Here is a 14234-nt window from a genome sequence, read left to right as displayed (position 1 = left end):
GGAACTCCGCCTTATGCTGCAGCATTGCTGTGCCACCTTTTTGGTGGTGCAGCCTCACTGTTTCCTATGGCGCAGCCTCACTGTTTCCCCCCATTTTTTTATTTTTAGCACGAAAATCCCCTTTTTTTGCTCGCTGCGGCTGCGAAACCTCCTTGGAGGTGCTGCGGCAGTGCCATGGCCATGCCGTCCCTGGCCACGTCTAGGCTCAGGAATGGGCTGTTAGCAAACATTTGTGGTTAACCATCAACAGGCTATAAGAAAAGAATATAGAGAAGGTCATCTCTGCATAGAAGAACTACAGGCTGTCTAGTACATCAAACCTGCTTTCGAAGGAATTACAGAGAACCTTTAATGAAGGACATCAGGACTCCAATAGCTTATATAGTCCTCCATACTTTATAGTTTTTTAATCTATGAAAGCTTTTTTGTTTTAGGCCATGTATCACCAACAATTTCAGTAAGTAATTCCAGAACCCGCTATATAACTGAGAACAAAGACCGGATATTAAAACAGTACCCCTGTAATCTTTTCATGTGCATTCCGTTTCGATAAGCACCTATCAGGTTTCTTCAACAATACTTGTATATCCACAATAGACATCAGTTTGAATAAAATTATAATACGTAAACATTTTATTTTATTAAAAAAGCAGCAATAACATCAGAGAATGCCCTAAGAAGGTTAATGGCATTTGATTAACATAGTGAAGAAAAGTCTGGGGGGGAAATCAGAGGGTTATCCTCAGTAATTACAGTAATTATTAAAACTACAGTGTGCATCAAAGCACAACTATTGCTAAGAAAATTAATAAGGAAGGTTAGTGAAAGTAAAGTCTGCTGCATATACACGGCCATGTACCAGTGATGCTTTTTACTGAAATTCATCAACTATCTCAGGGTAGTATTTCGTTGGTTCCCTCCAGAGGACTAAGTACAGAGTCCTGTGCTTATTGTTACTGTTCAATGGAATAGCATACATTTAAGATCCCAGGTTCGAATCCTTAAATTTCCAGTTAAGAGACCCAGGTATCAGGGCTTGGAAAGTCCTCTGCCTTTCATTTAAGACAATATTGAGCTAGAAGGTTCCACAATCTGACTCTGTATAAGAAAGCTCCTTACAAAATTACCACTAATCAATTTCCCCCTATAATAACTGCTGCTGTTGCTGAGATCTCAGCACTTCGAGGGTGGTTGCCATGGGAACAGGCCCTGAAAAGGCTCCTATAGCTTTCTTTTTAAAATTAGCAGTTCTATTTTTTCCAGGTTACATAAATTCAAAAATACGTGTAGACAATGTTGCATCAGATAAAAGCAACACAATAGAGGATTTCTCCGTGTATGAATGAACCAAGTTTACGAATTGCAATCCAATAGACTATCAGGTCATACAACAGTTATAAAAGATACTAGATTTTGTTCATTCCAGCAAAAATTCCAGACTTGGTTCTATATAAATTACATTGATTTTGGCATTCCCAGTGTTTGGAGGCTGCCACTCCTTAACCAACGGCTGTTGTACCTTTCAGTACTGCACAGAAAGAAGAATTTCCCAAGATGCAGCTCTTTCCAGCAACAGAAGGAACTGTACCAAGTGCCATTACATTTTCTATGCAACTCTATAAAGGTACAGGAGACCGAGCAGAACCTGAATCAGGCAGCCCTACTCCAGCGCAAAGAGAACTTCGATGACTAGTTTCCCCTTGACTGGATCCAAAGTGTCACAAGCAGAGTATCGGACTTCCCAGTCTCCTGCTGAATCCCAACGAGCCCACACAAATTCTGCTCCTGGGGTCACCGTCTACTCATGAATAGTGTGGACGGTGAAGTGGGGGTTGGAGGGGGACCAGCAAAATCTACCTCTTCTCCACCAATAAAAGGGCTGTTCCACCACTGTCAGTACCCTTATGCTTACATCTTTGAATCAAACTCCCTATTATCAAGGGAGGCAAAAAAGAATAATTATTGTGACAGTCTTTTAAAAGTGTAGTGAGGATGCACTTCTGTAATGCAAACTATTATGTTACCCCAGTACACTGAGCGACGCAGTTTCTTCTCAGTGAATTTAACCAGGGGGGTCATACAAAGAAACAAACCATTGACAGAAACAATCAACTTGGCTGGTGGGTTTCATCTGAGATGTAACAGCTCCCTAAAATGGTAGTGTACATGCAGCATTGATTGGTCATGTTAGGCAGAAACTGAAAATGTTGAAGGGCAGAGGTCACTGCAATACAAAAAAAATTTCTAGAAATACCTTCTTCAACATCTGACATATATTCACCATCACTGAGAATTTCAGGGGCATTCGCTTTACGAACTGCACGATTTAAGTGGACAAAACGTTCAGTTAATTAAAAAATGGAATGACAATCATGTTTACCATTAAGTTAAGCTACAATAAACAATGAAAAATAAGGAGAAGCACCATTATATCATACCTTCATCATCAGACATATCCAAGACTTCATTCATTGTTTCTGGGACATTCATCTTATGTTTTTCTGTGACGGTCTGCAAAAGACAAATGAAATATCCTTTCAGGCTGAAACTACCAATAGCATTTTGGAGGAAATAACAAATGTTAATAACAGACAATTTCCCTCATGCACTCACAGTGATACACATATACATTGGTTCAGTAATTTCTTACAAGTCTACCTCCTATATTCTTTTTCCATGCCAAAACACTGCCACGGTTTGGGCAAACTTATAGATACTGATGCTGGTATTTGTGTGTTCATCCCACCATGGCATAAACAGCAACTCTCAGGCGCTATTTCAGGTTAGGAAAAAGGCTCTGGGGGGAATAAACGTTAAATCCCCCCATCCCTTCATGGTCCTGGGTTGGAATTGGTTCTCGGTGTGTCTGATTTTTAAAGGGGGGCAGGTCCTTTCATTCATAGATCTCCTGGTTTCCTGTGTTGTTTAGCCCTGAGTTCATAGCTAAAACAATGCTACTACTGAGGATATGGGTGCCTACAGTTCATTCTTTTAGTTTAAACAACACAGGAACAAGAAAGGAATTTAATAACAAAATATCAAAAAAAGAGTTACCTCCTCCCTGCAAATGCTTTGTAGAAGTCGGCATCAGGGCAAAATTTGAACAAAATTACAACTATTGGTGACTCGAATGGAAGACTAAGAGGGAAATATGGTTTCCTCATTACAAAATCGCAATGTATTTTTTCTTGTTGCCAAAAGATTACTGAAGATTCTTGTCTTGGGACTGATCCAAAATGCTCAACAGCAAACAACAATTTATCTTTCCCCGTGTTGTTTTGGGGGGGAGGTAGTTGTGAATTTCCTGCATTATTGTGCAGGAGGTTGGAGTAGATGACCCTGGTGGTCCCTTCCAACTCTATGATTCTATGACTTTAAGCTCCCAGACTTGTTCTGCATTTATTTGCATTACCAAACTAAACAGTTCCATAGGTGTGGCAAGCAGATAGGAAGCAAATTGGGATTGTTTTCCTGCAATCAGTGTTAGCTTCCTTTAATTTACACTTGAGTTTGCTTATCTGCCTGAAGTGAATTTCAGCTCTGAAAGCTCCAGGCTGCAGCAGTTTTACAACTGATTCCTTCTTGCTGATTTGCAAGAGTCTGAGTATCAAGCTTTGGTGCCCTTTGCATTTTACAGCAGCTGTGTGGGGATTTGCTTTTCCATGGATTCATCTCAGAGTATTGCTGTTGCTTAAAGGTCCGGCCTCAACAGGCATGAGGGCCAAATGAATGGATTTCCCCCATGCAGGGGTCTCCGAACCCAGATCATGCGCAATATGCTGGTCAGAAAGACCTATACAATAGGTACAAGTCATGTGATGGCCAGGCCTCTGTGTGCTATAGCAGCACCATTATATAAGGATGGATCCATGGAAATCAGAACTCTATCATAATGCTTAGGGTTACCGATCTCTAGCTGGGGACTGGAGTTCTCCCAGAATTACAACTGATCTCCAGACTACAGAATTCAGTTCTCTTGGAAGAAAAAGCAGTTTCAGAGGATGGACACATTGGCCTCACATCCTATCCTCCAGGCATGTATTTTTCAGCCTCAATGCCACAATAGTGGCTGGTCCTAGAATGGGGCGAGGGGAGTGTGCACCGGGGGGGGGGGGGCTCTGAGGCACAGGAGTGGCAGGTGGGGAGAGAATTAAGCTACCACTCTTCAACATTTTTGCTTTGGTCTAAATTATCCTTTAACGATGCTGCTTTGTATTTTAAAATAAATTAAAATTTCTATAGGCCATTCCTGAAGAAAGCTGACCTTGATACTGTGACCTCGGTAACATCGAGATTAGATTATAGTAACACGTTCTACGTGGGGCTGCCCTTGAAGATGGTTCAGGAAGTGCAACTGGTGTAAAATGCAACCTCCAGAATGTTAATGGAGAGTTGCCACAACAAACACGTTATGCTAATTATACGGGCTCCCATTGTGTTTTCTGGCACAATTCCAAGTGCTGGTTTTAACCTTAAAGCCCCAAATGGCCCAAAGCACTTTGTCAGCCAGCCTCCACCCATATGATCCCTCTGAGAAAACCTGGAGGGACTTTGCTCCTCTTTCTAAGCTTAGTTTAGTAGGAACCCACAGGAGGACTACATGTGGAGGGTGGATTTCCCTCCCCAGAACAGACTTGTCTATCACAGTGAGTGATTAAATGTGGAATTTGCTGCCAGAGGATGTAATGAGGGGCACAGGCTTAGACAGCTTTAACAGATTAGACAGTTTCATGAAGGGATAGATCTATCAGTGGCTACTAGGCATGGTGACTAAAGGGAACCTCCACGTTCAGAGGCAGTAAATCTCTGAACACCAGTGCCAGGGGGCAACATCAGGGGAAGGCTTCGGCCTCTACTGTTGTTGGCCCACTGTCATAACTGGTTGGGCACCTGTGTGAACAGGATGCTGGACTAGACGGGCCGCCGGTCTGATCCAGCAGGGCTGTTCTTATGTTCTGATTTAGAGGCTTTCTATTAGAGTGAAAAGAACTCACTCAGGAAGGCCCTTCAGCAGCAGTTGATATTATTAAATGTTAAATGGGGAAGGAATGTTAATCTGATCAGATGTGCTGATTTTATGACTGATGGTTTAAATTGTATTTTTATGTTTTTATTGTATCTTTGTGTATTTTTACATACTAGTTGGGATGTAGTTTCCCCTAAAAACCACAAATAACCGTGTTGGCACTCAGTTATGTATGTTTTTGTTAACATGTAGTTAGCGCCTCAGTGTGGGATGATAGCTACTATTGGTTTAAACAACCACATAGGTTCAGCCTGGGACATTTTGTTATTATTAATATTATTATTGTTGCAGGTGGTGGTGATGATGATGATGATATAGTATTAAGAGAACGGACCTGTAATTGCTTTTTTCTGTGTTGACTCATTGACAGAATGGGTTTTAGTTCTGTTTGTGTATTTGACTCTTGTTTAACTACAGAAAGGGTAGCAACTTTTTTTGGGGGGGGGGAGGTAATACACCATCTTTTACAAAAAAACAGCTACTGTAATCTGCTTAGAGGTTTTATGATGGCAATGAACCTTCAGGCAGTGACGGGCAGACTTCACAGAGGGGCAGGGCACCAGATGGGCCTCTAGCTGCTATTGGCTGATCTGCTGTGATCTCAGAGACAGGCAGAAGAGCCTAGAGAAGACGCTGGAAGGAGCAGGTACTTGAGAAGTGAGCAGGCCAAGGAAGTGTGAGAACAAGAGAGCTGGAAAAGGGGGAAGCAAAGAGGAGTTGCCTGGGTGGGGAAGATAGAATGGGAAAAGTCACACATGGCCATGAGCTACAAAGATGAAGTTCATACATTGAACTTCATCTTTGTAGCTATCATTGCCGCCCATCGCTGGCTGCAGGCCTTTCAAAATATATTCATGGTAGCATGTATTATTTTCATGAAGGAATTTTCTATTTGTTGTATTCAAAATTTGCAGTCATGCTGATCCCTTACATACCTGGTTTTCATATACAGCTTTGTGGTCTATATAAAGATTTGCTTACACATAGCAAATATAGAAACTGTGTCAGATGTTGTGTGGATGTTTGCATAGATCAGAGGTGGGCAGAGAGTCCACTGGAAAATTCTCCTCTTTCTGTTTCAAGCTTATTTCTGTAATAATGAGTTCTGGAATATTTACTCTGATGGGGGGGGGGAAACTGAAAGGAGGGGTTTTCATGCTGGGAGAAAGCTCTGTGTGAAACAATCATGAGAACAAGCTGCCCAGGACTGTCCTAGACTGAGCCAAACAGTATATTCCGATTGCATCCAGTTAACAATCCCTTTGTTAGAGGACAAGCTGGTGTTATATTCAGTACAGAAACAGAGCCATACTTACAATGGTGGTCATGGTCTCTTCCGTCACGACCTTCAGAGTGTCGACCACGGAGATGTAGCCCAGTCGTCTGGCAATGGCAAGGGCAGTGTTCCCATTCTAAACAATGGGAAAGTTCATCAGAACAGATTGCTATGAGCAATATCTTAGGCTCAACAGATGGCTAGGGGAAGAGCTCATGCAGTCTGCTTATGTTCAAGAAAACACTTCTCGATCAAAGCTCAAAAACCACCATGAACTGCTGATGTTCCAGTGGGGAACGAATGTTTTGTGTAACACTTGCAGCTCACCCTCAAAGCAGTAAGCTTTCCCACAGGTTTTCAGGGCAATCAATGCTTAATTTGTAACTATTGTGTACAAACAAGCTGCAAAGCCAATCTCCAAATTAGTGATAATCTGGATGCAACTCTTGACATGGATGCAACTCTTGATGCAGAACAGAAAGCGATGAAACATGATTTTTCAAGATTTTGCAAGTCCGAATTCGTACCCACTTTATACCACTTGTATACCACAGCTTTACACCACGTGGATCAGCTTTATACCACTTGAATAGTCATGGCATCCACCCAAGAATCCTAGAAACCCCAGATCAGTGAAAAATTCCCCATGCTTCCTCACAGAACTACAGTTCCTAGGGTTCCCTGGGAGGGGGGAATGATAACTACACAAATGAACATGTAGGCCTACTTTGATTTTTATCAGGCAACATTCCTCCACCTAAGGCGTAGAGGAAGGAGTTTAGTGACTTAACACTTTTTGTGGCAATTGTGTTTTCTATGGTTATACACTAGCATTTTCTTGCATCAAACAGAGTGCATCCCTAAAGATGCTATGTGCACTGCAAATCTGGAACCCATCAGGGTTTCCTGGGCATGACTCCCAGTGTTTGAAAAGCCCGCCTGCCCACAGAATGCACAATGTAACATAGGTATATATCTCATTTGCCACATCAAGATTACAGCAGTGCGAAGCAAAGGGAAAATGAAAGGAAACACTGTGTAACAGTTATGGGCTGGATGGGCCTGAAAGAGGCAACAGATTTTAAACACTTACAAGCTTTACAGTCTATGCATATGTGGATCCAGAGTAGAAGCGGGGCACTGCTAAAAGTCGTTGTCCCTGGGTAGAAGGAGAACTGGGAACAATTTGCTAAATGGGGCATGCTAAAGAAAGCCTGGGGTACCTGAGCCCTAATCTTTCAGGGGTGCTTTTCATTTAATCACTGCTGCCAGCAAAGATGCATGACTGTTATGCTTCTGCGGTGCAATCGTGCACTTGTGAGTGCTTGTGTGTACTCCCACCATTTTCCCACCAGCCTTCTACAAAAGCAACATAATCAAAGTGAAATAGCAGCGGTTAATAGAGGGAAAGCATGAGTATACTCCCCAAACCACTGCCAAGAATAATGTTCCTGTTGCATCTCACTTACCACAGTGAGCTCATTTGGCGAAGCGCCATTCTGGAGCAAGACGTTGATTATATGAGTATGTCCCTGTTGTGCTGCTTGATGAAGGGGCGTGTAACCATTCTAAATGGAAGCACAAAAAAGGAAGAAGGAATTTTAAAGGGGATTCCCCCCCACACACACACAGTTACAAAGCCAAGACCACTTGGGATGGGGGTGGGAGAGGTGTGTATAAGAAAAACTGGAGTCTCACCTTTGTTTTGGCATTAACTTTCGCAAATTGCTGCAGAAGGAAATTAACTATTTTGATGTTTCCATAGTGGCAGCCGACGTGTAATGGAGTGTATCCCATCTGGAAGTAAACACAGGAAGGAAGGAAGGAAGGAAGGAAGGAAGGAAGGAAGGAAGGAAGGAAGGAAGGAAGGAAGGAAGGAAACACACTTTTAAAGTAGTAATTTGATACATTTACTGCAAACAGCAACAGCCCAATCCAGTTGTAGTTGTGCTTAGAAAAAGGTTTTTATCCATTTATTTGTTCATTTCTACCCCTCCTTTCTCCCCAAAGGGGACCAAAAGCAACTTACATCATTCTCCTCTTCTCCATTTTATCCTCACAACAACCCTGTGACTGGCCCAAGGTCACTCAGGAAGCTTCCATGCCAGAGTGGGGATTTGAATCTGGGTCTCCCAGATCCTGCTCCAACCGCTACACCGCACTGGTTGTGCACAACTAGCTGCAACATCCATCATCAATATGGACAGTGATGGAAACAGGAACACACATCCCACAGAAAGCAATGCAGTGAGGATAGATGGCATCCACATTCTGACAAGCATCCTAATGCACAACTGGGTGTACATTCAGTTTATGTCCCAGATCTAGCTCATGATATATGCCTGCTTATATGCATGTATCTCGTTACTTACATTGCGGCAAAAACACAGTACAAAAGAACAAATATTTTAAGTCAGAGACTCAACCATTGGGTGGGGGGGGGGAGGAGGACAGGACACAATATCTTTGATGGAGTTATGCTTTTAATCTATTCTTCCTTCCTTCCTGCAAAACTTGATGTTCACTAATGAATACAGAAAACACACTAAGTGAAGCCCAGCACCTTTCTTAGTTTTCGTCTTTAAAAAAAAAACTTCTAAAAAAAACTGACTTCACTTTCACGTGCCACCAAGGGTGTAGAAGGACACTTGCATTCCAGTTAAAAATATTTGAGTCAGCGCAGAAATCAGCAGAACACAGAAGATAAACGATAATTCAAACAGCAAGGCAGCAAGTGTTAAATATCTCATTAAATCCATTTTGAGTATCAATTATAATCAGGCCCCTTGACTGTCAGGAGAAGGACTTAGATTTTGGAATTCTTCTAAAGCAAGGATCACGGAGAACATTTTCAGCCTGACTCCAGAAAGGGATGAACCTAGGCACATCTTCCATGGATGGGTGCCACAGCGAAAGAAGCTCTGCTCTGTACCCTAACAGTTTCCTCATTGCTAAACGAAGGGACATGTTCTGGGATAAGGACGGCACTTCCGTGTCATGCCTGCACTTAATGTCCATCACAATGGGCCCTTGGTGTAGGTTGTCTGGGTACTCTCACAAAACAAACCTGCCTAATTAGCTGAAACAAAAAAACCACTTCTTTCTGGACAGAATGGTCACAAGAATCTAGTTGATGAAGAGGTTGATTAACCAGAAGTAAAAGTTAGGGACAAGGCTGCTAAGGTTGTGCCCAGTTATCCATGCGTAGGTCATGCTGAATTCAGTGAAAAGTATAAGTGCCTTTTTACATGCCAATTCACAGTGGGTAGCCGTGTTAGTCTGTTTGCAGTAGTCAAAAAGGGCACGAGTCCAGTAGCACCTTAAAGACTAACAAAAATATTTTCTGGTAGGGTATGAGCTTTCGTGAGCCACAGCTCACTTCTTCAGATACAGCTAGAATGTGAATCCATTGGTCTTTAAGTAGAGGAACAGTATGTAAATGTGAATAGCAGGCTTGATTGGATTAGGTGTGATATGCAAAAGAGTCTGTGATGTCCAGGGGAGAGATGGGTGTGGAGAAATCAGCATTGGTAATGGGCCATGAATGCAAGGTCTTTATTCAGCCCAGGTAAATGCATTGACTTTAGTTTGAATATCAACTGTAATTCAGCAGTTTCTCTTTCCAATCTCCCTTTAAAATTCCTTTGTAAGAGAACTGCTACTCTTAAATCTGCAACAAAATGTCCTGGAAGGTTGAAATGTTCACCCACTGGTTTTTGAATATTGTGGTTTCTGATGTCAGACTTATGTCCATTTAATCTTTGTCTAAGAGACTGACCTGTTTATCCAATGTAGATTGTGGAAGGGCATTGCTGGCATGTGATGGCATAAATCACATTAGAAGATGAGCAGGAATATGAACCTGAGATAGTATGGCTGACATTGGTGGGTCCAGAGATGGTGTTCCTATGTTCCTAGGAACACCATCTCTGGACCCACCAATGTCAGCCATACTACCTCAGGTAAATTCACATTTACATACTGTTCCTCTACTTAAAGACCGATGGATTCACATTCTAGCTGTATCTGAAGAAGTGAGCTGTGGCTCATGAAAGCTCATACCCTACCAGAAAATATTTTTGTTAGTCTTTAAGGTGCTACTGGACTCTTGCCCTTTTTGACTTTTTACATGCCAATCTATGTAAATAAGCCCCAAGAACAGTTTTTAAAATTAAAAGCAGACTTTGCAAGCTACATTTTTGCAGAAAGAGCAGTGTGTGTATGTGGAGGGGGGCTCACCCGAAATCTTTCCAGATGCGTGTTTACAAAGGTGTATCTAGAACCATGGGAGGAAAAGCAAAAAGCTGGGACTTATTTCAACTAGAAAAATGGCAAGTGAAGACAGTGTGAAGCATCTCCCAAGGTGGCTTTTTTCTTTTCTTTTTAAAGTCTTGCATTTGCTGAACAGGTTTGCGTAGCAATCATTTGCCCCTCACAGCTAAATGAATGGCATTACAGTAGAGGCCGCTGCTGTAGTGCCAACTTTAGAATCTGGGGGTAGCACAGGAAAGAGCCCCTTTAACTAGCAAGACGGATAGATGTGGAAGATATTGCAGAATCAAAAGGGGCACATTCTCACTTTGTGTGGTGTACAGCTCTACCTGGGATACACCCAGTCCTCTGTTCCTGCATTCCCACAGACTTTTCTGTGAGTTCCACAATCTTGGGCACCTGATCTCTCACTTTCCCTCGGTACCCAAGATCAGAAGGGACATAAAACCCATGGTGCTTTCAGCCTTCCATACAATACAAAAACACCCTATATTATGTTCCATGCAGGGCATTTGTTCTGTGTTGGCTCATTCTCTCACCCAAGTCACCATTTTGTGCATCAGCAATCAAGAGATGTGTGAACCAGCCTTCAAACTGTTGCTTGCAAAGCTTCTCTTTCCCCTAAAAGCAGGCCAAACCCTGCTTTCCTGGCAGTAGCAGGTTGGGCCCACCAGTCCTGGCTGTATGGAAAGGACTTTGAAAGCGACAAAACTGTTGCTAGACAGCATCGGTCAACTTATGATCTCCCTGCTGTGTGGGTGGGCCTATTAAAAGCTACAAAGAACCATCGAAAGACTATTCTGTTTGTCTGGTCAGTGTGCATATATACAACTGAAGGCATAGGAGAAGGGGACACTGGGGAAACAGACCCCAGAACTAGACGCTATCTTGCCTCCCCCCTGCAGGACCCCAAATATGTATTTGAAAAGATAATTATGCAACTGGAACCCTGCATGGTTAAAAAACAGACGGAGGAAGATTATGAATTGAAAAATGACCCTTAGGGGAAGAAGTGCCGCTTCTAGTCTGTTACTTAGGGATACCAGTCTCCAGGTGTGACGGACAGGAGGCTGTCCTGCCCCTGAAGGGGGCCACTCAGGTGAGCCCATGGGAGTGCTGTTCCAGCATCGTCACCTTTGAGGAGGGGGATGAGATGTAGAGGGAACACAGGAGAAGAGGGAAAGTTGAGTTCTGCCTCAGGGGACATATTCATGGAGGGAAGGGCTATCCATGGCTATTAGCTAAAATGGATACTAGTCATGGTGCATACCTATTCTCTCTAGTATCAGAGGAGCTTGCCTATTATATTAGGGGCTGTGGAACACAGGGCAAGATAAATGCTGCTGCAGTCGTCTTGTTTGTGGGCTTCCTAGAGGCACTTGGTTTGGCCACTGTGTGAACAGACTGCTGGACTTGATGGGCCTGGGACTGATCCAGCAGGGCCTTTCTTATGTTCTTATGAGAGAGCAGGACACCTCAGCTCTGGCTCAGGAAAAAGAGCAGACAGACTGAAGGGTAGCTCCGACTGGCAGTCTGGCAGAGTGGTTTAGCTCTATCTCTGGGAGAGAAGACAGTGCTCGGTGGTCAGGCCTGTCTCTGGGGATGAGCAGACCTTGTACAATTTAGTCTGACTCTGGAGGAAGGGCAAACTAGTGTGGGTGGAATCCTGTGTGTGAAAGATGATCCAACCTAGTGACTAGGATCATAGAGTTGGAAGGGACCACCAGGGTCATCTAGTCCAACCCCCTGCACAATGCAGGAAAGTCACAACTACCTCCCCCACACACCCCAGTGACCCCTACTCCATGCCCAGAAGATGGCCAAGATGTCCTCCTTCTCATGATCTGCCTAAGGTCATAGAATCAGCATTGCTGACAGATGGCCATCTAGCCTCTGCTTAAAAACCTCCAGGGAAAAAGTGCTTACCACCTCCCGAGGAAGCCTGTTCCACTGAGGAACTGGTCTGTTAGAAAAACCGCTCTAACTGTTAGATTCATTCTAGCTACTCTCTCACTGGGGGTGGATAATTCTGCCCCATCTTGGCATCAGCTGTAATTATATCACTCGAAGCACTCCTAATGGGGAGATGCACCAGAATTACCTGCCCAGGGCAGTGACTCATGCAGAACCACAGTGAGTGGGGCTCCTCTAAGGGCAGAGAGTTCTTACTGGAACGCATTGTATTATGCATTCTTGGGTTTAAGAATGAAGTTTATTTCCATTCTTAATTCAGAAAAAAAAGTATGCCTCTCTTTGGGAAACAATGGTCTAAAGATTAAACTACAGTTTTATCCTTTGCGAAATAAAGTGAAAGGTGACCGCCCTGCTGTCGGCAGGACGACTCTGTTTCAGCTCTTCCCTTCAGGAATCCAGAATGCTACCATACAGCAACACCAGCACCTGCCAAGCCTGGAGTAAAGCTATACATTTCAGTCCTGCGCTCTGACACCGCTGCTACTGGCATACTGGACTGGTACTGGGCTACTCTGAAAGGCACATTCTTAAGCCTTCCGTTCCTCCTGGTCACGTCATGTCATGCTTCATCAGCAACCACGTCCTGTACAATGCAAAATGACTGTCAGAAATGCAGAGGCTGATCGGACATGACACTACAGGCTGCTTCGTGGGTTTTGGGAGAAGACGCTCCTCTCTATTAAAAGCAGAAGTTGGCCAGCATCTGCAACGGCTCTGCTGTGTCAGATCGGCAAGATGAAAAATTAATATCCCAGGCTGTCTGCTTCATCAGAGCTAAAGAAGGATATCCTCTGATTCCCACTCAGGGCTACATAACTTCTATGCCAAATTGTTTTCCGTTTGGCAGGCACCTCTGTTTACGCTCATTTTTTGACTTTAATGCAGATGTGTATCCTGCAAAGATCTTGGGGAAGATGCCAACTGGCAGATTCTTCCCTTGCTGGGCCAAACATGAGTGAGTAGCAGGACAGGCAATTTTTGCACAGCTCCCCTGGATATACTGGTCAGGGTTCTTTAATGATGTTGATTCAAGAAGAGACCGACAAGTGCCATATATTACACACATACATGAGTCCAGCATATAAACATGCACTTAGAAGCCTTTGATTTGGGTGCTTACCCAGCTCTGGCTGATGTAATCATCTTGAAACTGATTTATCCAAGTAAATATAGAATTTATACTCAGACAATCCAAATGATTTTTTAAAAATGCAGCTTTTAATCCTCTGGCAATCATCTGATCATGTCCTCCCTCTTTAATTTATGAAACTAAGCCTTGCCTATACAATCCCTCTATTAACCTATTAACTAGGACATACATACAGAATATCTGCACATAAATAAAAATATAAATATTGAATACTATGTGAGTGTATTCACACATTTGTTATTTATTCATTCATTATTTATATTTTATATAGTAGTTTCATATTCAGCATTGTATACTCTCATTTATATGCTGATATAAATATACGGCTTAAAGGATAAAAGGATTTTAAGATGATTAATTGTCTCAATTAATGCTATCACCATATCATTATTCTATAAACTGATTAGTTACTTTTTTGCCTGATGTTCAAAGTAACACACTAAACTAAAAAGGTACAATCTACAAAACAATATAATTAATCAACCAATTTTTAAAACAAATACTTTTAATAAATGGATTATGTATGCATTTGTATC

The 14234-nt window shown here is 42.7% G+C and overlaps 1 protein-coding gene across 1 annotated transcript in view; it reads right to left on the bottom strand.

The window, feature by feature from the left end:
* Window positions 1-14234, bottom strand: part of ANK3 (ankyrin 3) — a 301245-nt gene that overhangs the window by 115534 nt on the left and 171477 nt on the right. The window contains exons 19-23 of the mRNA XM_056849508.1: window positions 8001-8099; window positions 7772-7870; window positions 6343-6438; window positions 2439-2511; window positions 2255-2317 (exon numbers count right to left, since the gene is read on the bottom strand). Of these exons, the coding sequence (XP_056705486.1) occupies window positions 2255-2317; window positions 2439-2511; window positions 6343-6438; window positions 7772-7870; window positions 8001-8099 (430 nt within the window). The remainder of the gene's footprint in view (window positions 1-2254; window positions 2318-2438; window positions 2512-6342; window positions 6439-7771; window positions 7871-8000; window positions 8100-14234) is intronic.

This window comes from Euleptes europaea, chromosome 5, assembly GCF_029931775.1.
Source record: "Euleptes europaea isolate rEulEur1 chromosome 5, rEulEur1.hap1, whole genome shotgun sequence".
Taxonomy (NCBI): Eukaryota; Metazoa; Chordata; class Lepidosauria; order Squamata; family Sphaerodactylidae; genus Euleptes; species Euleptes europaea.
This window is presented reverse-complemented; position numbering and strand designations above follow the sequence as displayed.